This window comes from Tyto alba, unplaced genomic scaffold (assembly GCF_018691265.1).
Source record: "Tyto alba isolate M040663 unplaced genomic scaffold, T.alba_DEE_v4.0 Super-Scaffold_18, whole genome shotgun sequence".
Taxonomy (NCBI): Eukaryota; Metazoa; Chordata; class Aves; order Strigiformes; family Tytonidae; genus Tyto; species Tyto alba.
In genome coordinates, this window is record NW_024881280.1 from 31954068 (window position 1) to 31967921 (window position 13854).

General features: G+C 41.6%; 1 protein-coding gene across 3 annotated transcripts in view; it reads right to left on the bottom strand.

The window, feature by feature from the left end:
• Positions 1-13854, bottom strand: part of PRIMA1 (proline rich membrane anchor 1) — a 56054-nt gene that overhangs the window by 20773 nt on the left and 21427 nt on the right. For all 3 annotated transcript variants that reach the window (XM_033010506.2, XM_042791149.1, XM_042791148.1), the window contains exon 3: positions 3127-3256. In XM_033010506.2, the coding sequence (XP_032866397.2) occupies positions 3127-3256 (130 nt within the window). The remainder of the gene's footprint in view (positions 1-3126; positions 3257-13854) is intronic.

Here is a 13854-nt window from a genome sequence, read left to right on the forward strand (position 1 = left end):
ATCTTATCTTATTTCCCAGTGTTTATCAATAGATATCTTTTAAAGTGGATCAAGGAACCTGAACTACTGGGGAATGCTGCCAGGCACTTTAGGGCATCCTTTTAGCAGAGCTGTTTTAGGAAGGACTCATTGATGAAAAGAAATGCTCTAGTTACTCTGTAAAAATATAATTAATAAGATTTTCTTTTATAGCTCTCCCTCCTACATCTGAGCAGTTTTCAGCTTAACATTTGTCAGCAGTGTGAATCTCAACAATAAGAAGATCTAAGAGGAATTTTCACTTTTCTCTGAGCCTAATGCCCGTTCAAGCAGCTGACCTGTACATTGCTCTTCACACTGTTGACAAATAATGGATGTCTTCATCAAGTATCAGCATTATTCTTCACTGATACGATACATGAGACTGTTATGTGAACTCCCAAAGCCTTTCGAAGGCAGCTCTAAATTTGTCTGTTTAAATTTCTTTTCTGTTCCTCCCATCTACCAGCAGATTTGAAGAGCAATTCCTCGCTAGGCACAAACAGCCCTGGAGAGTTACTGCTCCCGTAGGTATAATTTGCAGCCTTGGCAAAAATCATTCACAATTTGGCACTAGGCAGACAAATACAATAGCTGTTTTTGAAACTAATACAACTTTCCACATGGAATTGGGCCATCCCCTATGAGCAGCCAATGGTAGATTAGGAACTACAAATAAGAAATTTTGCACTGTGGTACCAATCCAATTGGACTCCAACTTCAGTCCTCCACAGATGATTTTTCAAAGGTGCAGTTGCTAGAGTGAAAGCTTTTCAACTCCTCAAAACCAATAAGCATTCATTTTAGCTAAACTAGAATAGCAAAGGCACTTATGTAAATTTAATAAGAAATTAAACACAGACTTCTATCTTCTTGTTTGGATTCTCCCTTTTTGATGCTCTTGGATACACTATCCTTCAAATCCTGCATAATTTTTTCAGACAACCACAAAGTATGTGCAATACTCCACCACTGTGATATCCCTACTGGGTCTCATCAGAAAGTCTTGCAATTGCTTCGCATGCAGACAGTGTTTTCCATGAAAGGCATTTTAATTTATATTCCTTATTTTGTTCCCCGAAATATCACTCAAAAATCACAAAGTTGAAAAAACATCATTTAATCCAAGCTGCAATTCAGATGTCCCTGCAGTATCTAATGAGAATTATGGACTGCATATATTGCATTCTGTACTGCTGGCTGGGTCACCCAGCTGTACTAACAGCTCCTGACCAAGAACCCTGTGGTATAAAACAGTGACACCATGAAACCACAGCTGTGGGGTGTTGTCAGTGCCATACTGAAACCAATAATGGGAAAAGAAATGCCATCCACCTGGGCTACAATTCCCACAAGTTACTTTCTTCTCTAAATTGACACTTTGGACTTGCAGCTGGAGCCTTTATACAGAAATGTGCAAGTTTTAACTTTTTCCACCAGAAATATGAAATATTATTTAGGTGAAGAAATTATTCCCACTCCCATTTTTCTATGTAACTTTCTAACTACCGGCAGCTTACACAAGTGTGCTGGGTTTGTGTGGTGGGGTTTTTGGTAGCAGGGAAGGGAGCTACAGCAGCGGCTGTGGCTTCTTGAAGCTCCCCCGGCTTCAAGCTGGACCCACCTCTGGCCAAGGTGGAGCCAATTAGCGGCAGTGGCCACGCCTCTGTGATAATGTATTTAAGAAGAGGAACCTGGGAGGAGGAGTGAGAGTTGTGAGGGGAGTACCTATACAAGTGCCAAGGTTGGTGGAAGAAAGGAGGGGATTGGGGGGTTTGCCAGAGCAGAGACTCCCATGGAGGTCCACGGTGGAGCAGATGCCCACCTGCGTCCCATGGGGGACCCCGCACCCAAGTAGGTGTCTGCACCTGGAGAAGGCCAGGACTCTTGTGGGAAGCCTGTGCTGTTGTAGTTTGGTGCTGGGAGGATTGCAACGTGCAGGGATGACCCATGCTGGAGCATCTTGGGAAGAGTTGCATCCCATGGGAGGGACTCATGTCAGAGAAACTTCATGGAGGACCGTGTCCCGTGAGAGGGACCCCACGCTGGAGCAGGGGAAGGGTGTGAGGAGTCCTGCCCCTGAGGAGGAAGGAGTGGCGGAGTGACTGTAACCCCGTTCCTTGCCCTCCTGCTACTGCTGAGGGGGAGGAGGTAGAGGAATTGGGAGAAAACTGAGCCAGGAAAGAGGGGAGGTGGGGAGGAAGGTGTTTTTAAGATGTGGTTATACTTCTCACTGTCCTATTCTGTTGTGTTGTTGTTAGTGTTTGAATTAAATTGCTGTTCTTTCTCTTCCCTTAAGGAGCTTGTCTTTTGCCTGTGACCGTAATGGGTGAGTCATCTCTCCCTAACTTGATTCCTGAGGCTTTTGTTGTATTTTTCCTCCTTCCCAGTTCTGAGGGGAAAGGTGTGAGTGAGCAGCTGCATGGTGCTCAGTGCCCCTCTGGGCTCAAATCACAACAAGCAGCACATCTATTGCAAAGACAGTGAGCTGAAATGGTTACTACACACCATGTTGTACATAGGCTTCACATGGGCTTTTATATTAAAAGAGACAGGTTTTGAATTTGATTCTGTAGATTGTAATTTTGAAGCAAGAATAATTTACAAGTAGAGCCTCCAACTGAAAAAGTACACAAATTACCCTAGAGTTTGAGTTAAAAGAGCTTGCATCAGTTTGAAATGCTATAATTAGTGATAGACATGGGCCAAAAATCTCATATACCACATGTAAATTTTGAATATTGTTTTGTCCTATTTTGAATTGGACAGTGTTTCCTACCTCTACGCTTGGTCAAGCTAAAGCTATCAACATTCCCCAGCAACCTGGAGCAATTTGACTTTGGGGAAATTCTTATTAATCTGAGTGTTGTGGCTCTATCCCATTTCTAGTTTTTTTCCAACTTGTGTCCATGACTGTGCATTGAACTTCACCCTTTACACAGGCAGGATATGGTACATAAAGTGACTTTCCAATGAAAACACACATTGACTACAGGATGCATATTGCCTTTAGGATGCCTTTAACCAAAACAAGGTGTCAGCCAAGTCTTGAGTCAACATTTGTGGGGCTACATTGCCCTAAGTACAGCAAAAGATTTGGAGTCTTACCTTTTTATGGCTTTGTAGCAAATGATGACAACTACGAAGAGGAACACTAGTGTGGCGCAGCATACTGCAATGATGATAATCAGGCCTGGCCACCAGGTCTCTTCAGTGGGACAAAAGGTAGACTTGGGAGCTGTAAAAAGAATGTGGAAAAATACATGAGTTCTCCTAAATGAATAGTGCATAATCAGATATGCTTTAGTCACCCATGCAATAGCACTATGCCAGGGCCAGAGATACATGCAAAGAGGTTATTTCACATTAAGGACCTGTTTGGTTTTTTTGTTGTTGTGTTGGTTTGGTTTGTTTTTTTTTTTTTCCAAGCAATCCAATCTATTTGGTACTAGATTTTTTTTTTTTGTCATGGTCCCCAGATGACCAAGTTCTCTGTCTCGTCCACAAAGGATCAGCTTTGCTACCCACGGGAAATCTCTCCTCCCTCTGCATTTGCCATCTCCTGCTGTGTCGGATTTAGTTTTAGAGAGAGACATTACTCTGATAAGGGTAGGCTTTCAAACCCCATTAGGGGAGATTTATCAAGGAGCTGCATCAGTGCCTACCAATCAGTATTGCAGCTGCTATCATTGTAACCTTGGAGTGAGGAAGGGGCATTTGTTTTAAAAGAACAGGAATTTTATTACATTTATTAATTGCTTATAGAGGACTATAGTTGACAAGCTTCTTTCCCATTATGTTGTATTTGAATTGTAAGTCCAACAGTTAATAAATGTTAGCATCAAGAAATGTTAACTCTTGAAGATGTGATTATTATTACGTTTTTCTTATTCCATTTAGGGATAGAATTGTCTATGTAAGTATCACTCAAAATGAGCAATATTTTGAATCTGAAGAAATACTGGCGGCATTTAGTTAAAATATTTTCCCTCAGAGTAATACTCCTTTTCCCATGCTGTGAGGGTACACTTATTTCCTGAAGGATGGTGGGCACCAGACAATGCCATGAGCATTACCAGTGTATTGCAGAGGAGGAGGAGACCCTTAATGCAGTGCATGCAACCACATAAACTCCATGAGAATTTGGGTCACCTTAAATTAAGATTAATAATGAATCAGTCAACGGGACTGTCTAAATCTACATGTTCAGTTAAGTAGGGAAGAGAATTAAATATAGCAAAAGGCTTTTTTTTTTGAGTCTAATTGTTTGATCTGATATATCCTATGTTCTGAACTTCCTGTTATACACATCATAAATAGCTGCACAAGTTAAAATATGTCATCACACCTGCATCGTTTATTGTGATCTGACATCTGTTTGATTAGGAAAAGATGTACACATACTCTTAGGTTAACACTCTTTAGGTTAAAGCCTGAAGTACACAATTACTGAGGTGTTTTTTGTTTTTTTTTTTTTTTTACAGTTGCATAATCTATAAAAGAATTGGTAACATTCACCCCAAGAAATCTGCAGGAGCACCTTAGAAGACAACTAGGTAAAGAACTATAAGAAGCAATCAAATTAATGAAGCCAACAGCTTGATAATTTATAGGCAGTTCAGCATTTGATGCCACTTATGAAGTCGTATCTTTCTCACACACATCAGCCTTCAACACGTGCTATCACTTTGATCATACTTGTCCAGCAAATATTGCCTTCAATTTATTGTATGCATAGGGACTGAGGTGGGTTTTGTGTGTGTTTGGTTGTTGCTTTTTTTTTCTATGGGAGAGAAAAATAAAGCTGCAAAATTAAGTGATTTTAATAACTAGTGGTTCCTGGTTCCTATTTTGACAATGTGTCCACTCCCAGACTGAATTTCTACTTTATTACTATGTCAGCTGCAGAAGTCAGTTTTTAGTGGGTGATGGAACTATTTATTGTGTTGTGATAAAGTTAATGTTTTTAATATTCTCTGAAAGATTTCAATATTGCTATCTTCTAAGATTCCAGAACAGAAGGCATTTCAAAGATGACAAAATGCTTGCATGAAGGTGCAGGCAGTCTCAGGGCCAAATCTACCCTCCTGGTGTTGTCCTGACAAACACAAAAGGTTGCAGTGAAATCAAAGGAAACCAATGCCATGTAAAATTAGATGAGATCATAAAAAATGGAGCAAGTATGGCTATCCTTATCTAGTCCATGTTCTTCCTCAAAGGCAGGATCAACCAAACTAGTCGTAAAGCAAGATGAGATGGTGAGACTGGGTTGCTCCTCAGCACAACAAATGAGACTGACAAATGGCAGAGACAGTATAAAACAAGGCTTGTCACATGCCTGTGCACCATGTGGTCCTTGATGGTTTATCACAGTATTTTTACACAGACAACAGATATATGTGAGATTGAATAATGAATATGACTCCTGATAGCCTATATGTAGTTATTAATGAGAGGAAAATAAGAATTGCTGAGGTGGAGGAGACCCCTAATCCACCTGATCCCCATAGGCTAGACCAGGTACTCAGAAGCATGAGAAATCTCACTGGAAGCTATCCAGTGGCTGGTGGGTTTATACAGTTTTAAAAATAATTTTCTCCTTCTACCCCTTATTATTGCAGTGTTAGGTAATCTTGTTTTCTTTAGAAATGTCCACTCTTTTTCCAAGAAGCTCCTAGTTCCGTGCTCTTTTCTGCCCTTTTCAGCATGCATTCACATAGCTCTCATTACCGTGGCATTTCTACATCCTTAATGCATTTCTCCTCATAATTATTCTCAGAGGAAGAGAAGAACTGCTTTTAAAACCCTTGTGCTGATGGGAAACCCAAGCCTGGCCCACATGGATGCCTCTACATGCAGCTAGGGAAGTCAACCATGAGGGGAACTTCTCAAAGAGCCAGCGAGGTGCCTGGGATGCGCCATGTCCTGAGAGATGTCTCTTGGTGAGTCCCACACTGAGCTCTTGATGTTAGGGAGGCGTTGACATCTCTGTCCCTTTGGACTGGGGCTCACAGCTCTGATCCCTGGGGCAGCCAGGGTCTGCAGAAACTCTCCATCCTCTGCCTGGGACCCAGCCCCCAGTGCATCGTCCACAGTGCAGGAAAAACAGGTCGTACCTGGGAAGGGCTGAGCCTGAATGTGTCATGCCCTCAGTGATCCGAAATTATCTCGGGGTGAGGACACCTGCAGCACACGCTTGCAACTGTGCCACTTTGCATGGAATAGCATTGCATTTCTTGGGTCCTCTCTGGAGGAGCAAAGACATGGATCCCAAACCCTCCTCTAGGGAGACACTGAAATTATGATACAAAACACTGAGCAGATGATGTCCCACAATACCTATAACAATGACAATGTCTTGTTGTTTCATAGTCTTATGAAAACTTTGACATAACGTAGGAAAACACTTAAATTCTCATGGTTGCCTCCGTCTTTGTACCACCTCTCTCAAACCCATTATAAACCCCCCAAAGGTGTATGGGTTCAGAACCAAATTGTGCCCTTTCCTTTGTTGAGTAAAGAAACAAAAAGCCACGTACTGCTGTCCTTCTCGGTGGTGTATTTGGGGAGGACCCCCCCCGGGCACAGGGAGTCCCTTTGTCATCACTGCAGGGCCACTGAGCGCTAAGGGCTGGCCAGCCCAGCCGTGGTGTTTTCTCCCTCAGCACCTATCGCCAGTCAGAGCATGATTTCCTCCTGGTTTGACTCATTCCTGGCTGCTCTTCACTGGTCTCAAAATCAGCTGAATGGGGAAAGGTGAGTTTCACGTTGCAAAACAACTTGAAGAAATTGTGCTTTTCCCCTTAAGCCCTGAAGTGCCTTTCTGCACATTGAACACACCGTTTGGTGGAAAGTGGTAGGAAAGTGATGACATTTTAAAGAAGATAATCAGGGTGAGCTAAGCAATCACAGCCTGGCATCCTGACAGAAATCCTGCCAAAATAATGAAGATCTCAATCAATTAATAAAACATTAAAATAAATAACTGATACTAAACGGCATAGGTTTAGGAAAACACATCTTGACAAACTAACTAGATATTTTCTGAGGAGATTACTGATGCGATAAAGAGATGTATTAGTGCTGGTGTGATAACTTTAGATTTTGGTAAGACATTCAACTTAATTCCACATGATGTTTGGGTTATGAAACTATAACGCTACACAGTAAGTGTGGCACACATAGATTCAATTAAAAGCCAGAGAGCTGGTGTGTCTCAAAATCTAACTATAAATGGAAGGTCACTGCTGAGGAAATGTATTTTTTAACAGTGATTCCCCTCCTCCTCCCCAAAATAGGGTGATGGATACTGGTAGAGTTTGTAAATGGCTCAGGAATGTACTCCGCTACAGGTGGAGACTAAGTGGAATATATTTAGATTAGAAATAGGGTAAATATTATCATTAAGGATAATTATCCATTACAATGGTCTATCAGCTCTGGTGGACTATTTCACTGAGAAATTTAGTTTAAGGTAGACTTTTCATCTTCCCTAGAAGAAGTCTAAATTCAGCTGAAGAGACTGGACTCAGGATACGAATTAAGTAAGTAAAGAAAATGCTGTGTCTCTGGAAAGTCCACATGAGCACAATGCCTTTTTTCTCTTGGCCTTAAAATTTATGACGTACACATGTTGGTTAGGTTTACTCTCAGAGGGCCAACACCTTCTCCTATTCTCAACAGCACCAGGCCTAAATAAATACAATGAATAAACAGACCCATTCCAGGCCTACAGTGGGTGGCTGGGTCCAATGTACTGAAAGCAAATTAATGAAAAAGGACTTTTAGAGCAAAGGCATCCTGCAAACTATTTCAGTACCACAAAAATCTTACACGCTTGCTTTCTTTGACTAAATTTGTTTTGAAGGCTCAGCATAAAGGCACAGCTCCAGTTCTAATGTTAGCAAGTATCTGTACATACATGGCTCCAGACAGAAATGTGCATACCACGAAAGATTAGCTCAGCTACAGAGGGTTTCCCTCAATGTCCAGGCACAAAAATAGAGGTTGTGTCACTGGAAAGGAAGCTTCCATGAAATTACAGAGAACTCTCTGATTTCTTTTTAGCAAATCTCAGAGTGGGTCACTCTCAAAATTTCTCTGAGTTACCAAAACCAAAAAACAGTGGTGAAGCTGTTTTAAGTTTCTGGATTAAGCATTGAATTGTTTTGTGTATTTTATAAAAGCCACATGTACTTGTACTGCCTGTGACAGAATATAGAATCTTTGGATACACCTTCCTGTTATCTTTAGTGGTCATGGCTGTACTTCACAAAGCTTGGGTTTTGTAAATCTAGTACTCCCATCATTTATTTTGATTAGGGTTATTACTTTCCATTGCAATATGGGTTGTAGGCTAATCGCTCTTCATATGGGAATGCCAAGGCATTTAGAAAGTAACACCACCAAGTCTGACAGGAGGGAGTAAGTGCTCCATCACAGGAGTTAGGCTGGGCTGAGCTGGTGCCTCCGCGCAGCCCTCAGCAGCAAGGCTGAGGCTGGGAGCCTGCATCAGGGCATCCCTTTCCATCAGCTCTCGCCCATCAGCCAGCCCCACAAAGCAAAGCAAGACAAAATAAAATAAAACAAGACAAACCAGAAAAAAAAAAAAATAATACAGAACAAAACAAAACAAACCCAAACCAAAACAAACACAGGGCTGAGCTGGAAAATAGCTAAGGGAGGCAGTGACCCGTGCTCCCATGTGCAGTCCCAGGGGAGGTGTCTCTGGCCAAGGTCTGAGTGTGTCAATCTGCTTAGAAGCTCAGTCCCAAGCAGCTGATGAGTGTGCACTGATGTGATGGGGAAGGGTGACAGTGAACCCCCTCACCTCTCCACAGCAACAGTAACTTTATGCCTAAAAAAGGAAGAGCGCTTTCAAGATAAATCAAAACTGATTATTGTTTTTCCTCCTGCTTTTATTCCTGTTCTTGCAGAAAGGTCAAGAGTGCTGGCGTAATCATCTTTATGAGACATCTGCCCATTTTTAATATTGTATACTCACAACAGGCTAAACCCTGCCATCTCTATGCCTGCAGCACTCTTCTTGCTACTGTAGGGCTGCCTGAATCAGCCACGCACTTTTAATTAGCATGCTAGGAAGCAATATTGGATTTCATTTTTTAAGGCAGGCTTGTATTCCAAGGGCCCGAAGTGTTTTATCAGTCTTGGTTGGAACTTAAAAGGAATTGGAGATGCAGGCTGGCAACCTCACATATTTTAGAGACCTGTTATCTGCTGGCTAAGGCAGGGTTTGGGGTTCTAATCTCATCTTCGTTCTTATTTGCCTTATTATTTTGATATATTCACATAATTTGCACATTAGCATCTCCATTTGAAAAGACAGAGAGAAGCCACTAGTTCCTACGGCCACTACTGGGATGCAGGAACAAGCCCAGAAAGCATGGAGAGGTTTAGATAGATTTCAGATGTCGAGGTATATGAAAAGACTGCCAGGATACTCCATGCCCAGTTAAATATGGAGAGGGATTTTGAATCTGTTGCAGTTTGGGTCTCTTCACAGCAAAGTGTCTCATCCAACCCCATGTGGATTAGAGGAGTTCAGTGAATCCCCTGATTAATGTGAAACAACTAGAGTTCTGGGAGGAGAAACCCTGCAGAGGAACAGTTGCACACACAGACACCCAGGCTCGGACACTTACTTTATAAGCACTGTGTTGTGTAAAATGAGAAACAAGGAGAGCCTTCATCACATGCCCACATCTTTTTTGAGAAAGCTGATTTCAGTGCTGAGCTTGAGGTCTCTTGTCTATTTTCACGTGAGGCCCTTCACTCCCCCCCAGCAGTGCAAATTCAGCCCAAAGTGAGTGCTGATCAACTTAATGCTGATTAACTTAATTGTATGACAGAATGAAGCCTTAGGCAGCTAATAAAGAAGGGCCAAGACCTCAAGTGATGTAAACTAGTAGGAGTCCACCCAGCCATGAGACTGGTGCCGGCTGAGGACCTTGACCCAGCATCTGCATGATGATGCTCTTAGTCGCTGCTCCGAAATTTGCTGAAGGTCAAGGAGCTCAGTCCCCAGAGTCCTGGAAGGTTTTGTGACCTAACTCGGGGTGATGTGGAGAGATCTGTGAGTCGGTGTCAGCTCATGCGTCCCCTCTGTTTGCTGGATTTTGTCAGGTAGGAATCCCTACAGGTGTGTTTGGATAATCCATGCGGTAGGAACACGCTGGGGCCTCTAACAGTCAGAGGCAGCCGGCACGGGAAAAACTATTCCTTCACAAGAGCCTTCTAATGAAGTTTGTGGTACTGCTAGACCTTGCCACAAATATAGATCTTCAGCCGTTTTTCTAAACGGCATTTCAGGACTAGGCAAAGCGTGTGTTCCTTTTGAACCGTATCCATTGCCACGCTTTAATTTGAGGGGGGAAATTTCCTGGGAGGATGGGGGAGAGGAGGCTGGCGAGGAGGTGGGGGGGCCTTGGTGCCTCCTCCCAGGGCAGAAAGCCATGCTCGCACACGTGCCAGGAGGCAGCTCCTCCGCTGGCCCCAGCCTCACGCCTGCCCCCATGCACGGGCCCCGGGGAAACCTGCGCCCGCATCCCTCCCTGCTGCAACCCCAGAAGCCCAGCCGCCCGCAGGAGGGGCCGCTCAGGCTACGAAGGCGGGCGCACAGGAGGAAGGATCACGGCACTGGCAAAGGAGGAGGGGGCCTGTCCAACCGTGTCGGGTTGTGCTGTGAGGGGAAATCCCTGCACCATGTATGTGCATGCGTATATGTGTATGTATATGTGCATACACATGCATGTGTGTGTATAAACGTACATATATGTGTGTATATATATGCATACACATGCATGTGTGTGTATAAACATACATATATGTGTGTATATGCATACACATGCATGTGTGTGTATAAACATACATATATGTGTGTATATACACATACACATGCATGTGTGTGTATAAACGTACATATATGTGTGTATATATATGCATACACATGCATGTGTGTGTATAAACATACATATATGTGTGTATATGCATACACATGCATGTGTGTGTATAAACATACATATATGTGTGTATATACACATACACATGCATGTGTGTGTATAAACATACATATATGTGTGTATATATATGCATACACATGCATGTGTGTGTATAAACATACATATATGTGTGTATATATATGCATACACATGCATGTGTGTGTATAAACGTACATATATATGTGTATATATATGCATACACATGCATGTGTGTGTATAAACGTACATATATGTGTGTATATATATGCATACACATGCAGGTGTGTGTATAAATGTACATATATATGTGTGTATATATGCATACACATGCAGGTGTGTGTATAAACATACATATATGTGTGTATATATATGCATACACATGCATGTGTGTGTATAAACATACATATATGTGTGTATATATATGCATACACATGCATGTGTGTGTATAAACATACATATATGTGTGTATATATATGCATACACATGCATGTGTGTGTATAAACATACATATATGTGTGTATATATATGCATACACATGCATGTGTGTGTATAAACGTACATATATATGTGTATATATATATGCATACACATGCACGTGTGTGTATAAACGTACATATATGTGTGTATATATATGCATACACATGCAGGTGTGTGTATAAATGTACATATATATGTGTGTATATATGCATACACATGCAGGTGTGTGTATAAACATACATATATGTGTATATATATATGCATACACATGCACGTGTGTGTATAAACGTACATATATGTGTGTGTATATATGCATACACATGCATGTGTGTGTATAAACGTACATATATGTGTATACATATGCATACACATGCATGTGTGTGTATAAACATACATATATGTGTGTATATATATGCATACACATGCAGGTGTGTGTATAAACGTACATATATGTGTGTATATATGCATACAAATGCATGTGTGTGTATAAACATACATATATGTGTGTGTATATATATGCATACACATGCAGGTGTGTGTATAAACGTACATATATGTGTGTATATATGCATACAAATGCATGTGTGTGTATAAACATACATATATGTGTGTGTATATATATGCATACATATGCATGTGTGTGTATAAACATACATATATGTCTATATATACGCATACACATGCAGGTGTGTGTATAAACATACATATATGTGTATATATATATGCATACACATGCACGTGTGTGTATAAACGTACATATATGTGTGTATATATGCATACACATGCATGTGTGTGTATAAACGTACATATATGTGTGTATATATGCATACACATGCAGGTGTGTGTATAAATGTACATATATATGTGTGTATATATGCATACACATGCATGTGTGTGTATAAACATACATATATGTGTGTATATATACACATACACATGCATGTGTGTGTATAAACACAGATATACGCATAGAAAGGATATATATAGTATATATATTTAATGTATGGATATAAAGGGGTATGCATATGCATCCATATAAAGGAAGCTGCTGCCAATAGTTTTGTTAAATGTTTTTGCATTCCGGGTGGCTCCTCAGGATTAATTAGTAAGTGTGAGTGACAGAATATGTGAGAAACTCTACCAACTCCTTTTCTGATTCCTCCTCTTCCCTGCACCTGAGATCCCTTACATCGGCTGACCGCGTAAAGGCAAACATTCACATTTGGGGTACCTCCGCATGTGCCTGAAATGATTCATTTGGAAGATACAGGAGCTACGTGATATGACTGGATGTACTTCACTGTCTTCCTAGCAGGTCCAAAAATCAGCTCATCACCCTCCCTTCACAGTTACTGCCCTGCAGACAGCACACCGGCTGCGCTTGAACCGCTGAAGGGGGGGGTGCAGGAGCACATCACATCAAATGCCAAAGGCACTGCTGGTATCAAGAGGAGCCCGGGGGGCTGGCTGAGCACCCCCAACTCCTCGACTGGCCGGCCAGGGGCTCAGAGCCCGCAAGAGGCCACAACCCATCCCCGCAGTGCCGGCAGACCGCCCCGCAAACGCAGAGCCAAGTCTGTGAGCAGGCTCGGGGAGGGGAAGGTGGAGGCATTCCCAGATTGCAGCTACGATGGATCTAAGATGAGAGGAATCCAGGCAGGTCCAGCCTCAACCACCTGAGCTGGTCGGCAGCGCCGGGCGCCGTTGCCAGCAGTGCGTATGCACAATTAAACCCTGAAGAAAGATACACTGGACTTGGTCATGACTACAAGGGGGCAACTTCTTTGCCCCCCTGGTAAGCCATGGTCATAACCAAACCCATCTCGCTGCTGGCCGGAGGGCTTTGGGCACAGACTGCTCCCCTCCCAGCACCATACGACATCTTGCTCAGTATATAAACACTCAGGGGAAAGCTGGGTGGGGGCCGCTGCTTGGGAACAGGCTGGGCATCTGTTGGTGGGTGGTGAGCAGTTACATTGTTCATCACTTTTGGATATTCTAATTATATTCTAATATATTATTATTACATTATATTTATATCAATATCTAATTATATTATATTATATTCTAATTATATTCTAATTATATTCTAATTATATTATTATTACATTAAATTATTATTATTTTCTAATTATATTCTAATAATATTATTACTACATTAAATTATTATTATTATTATTATTATTATTATTATTATTATTATTATTATTATTATTATTATTATTATTATTATTATTATTATTTTCCCTCCCTTTTCTGTCCTATTAAGCTACCTTTATCTCAACCTATTAATTGTATTTTTTTTTTTTTTCTTCCCTGAACTCTCTCCTCCATCCCACTGTGGGGAGGGGTGAGCAAGCAG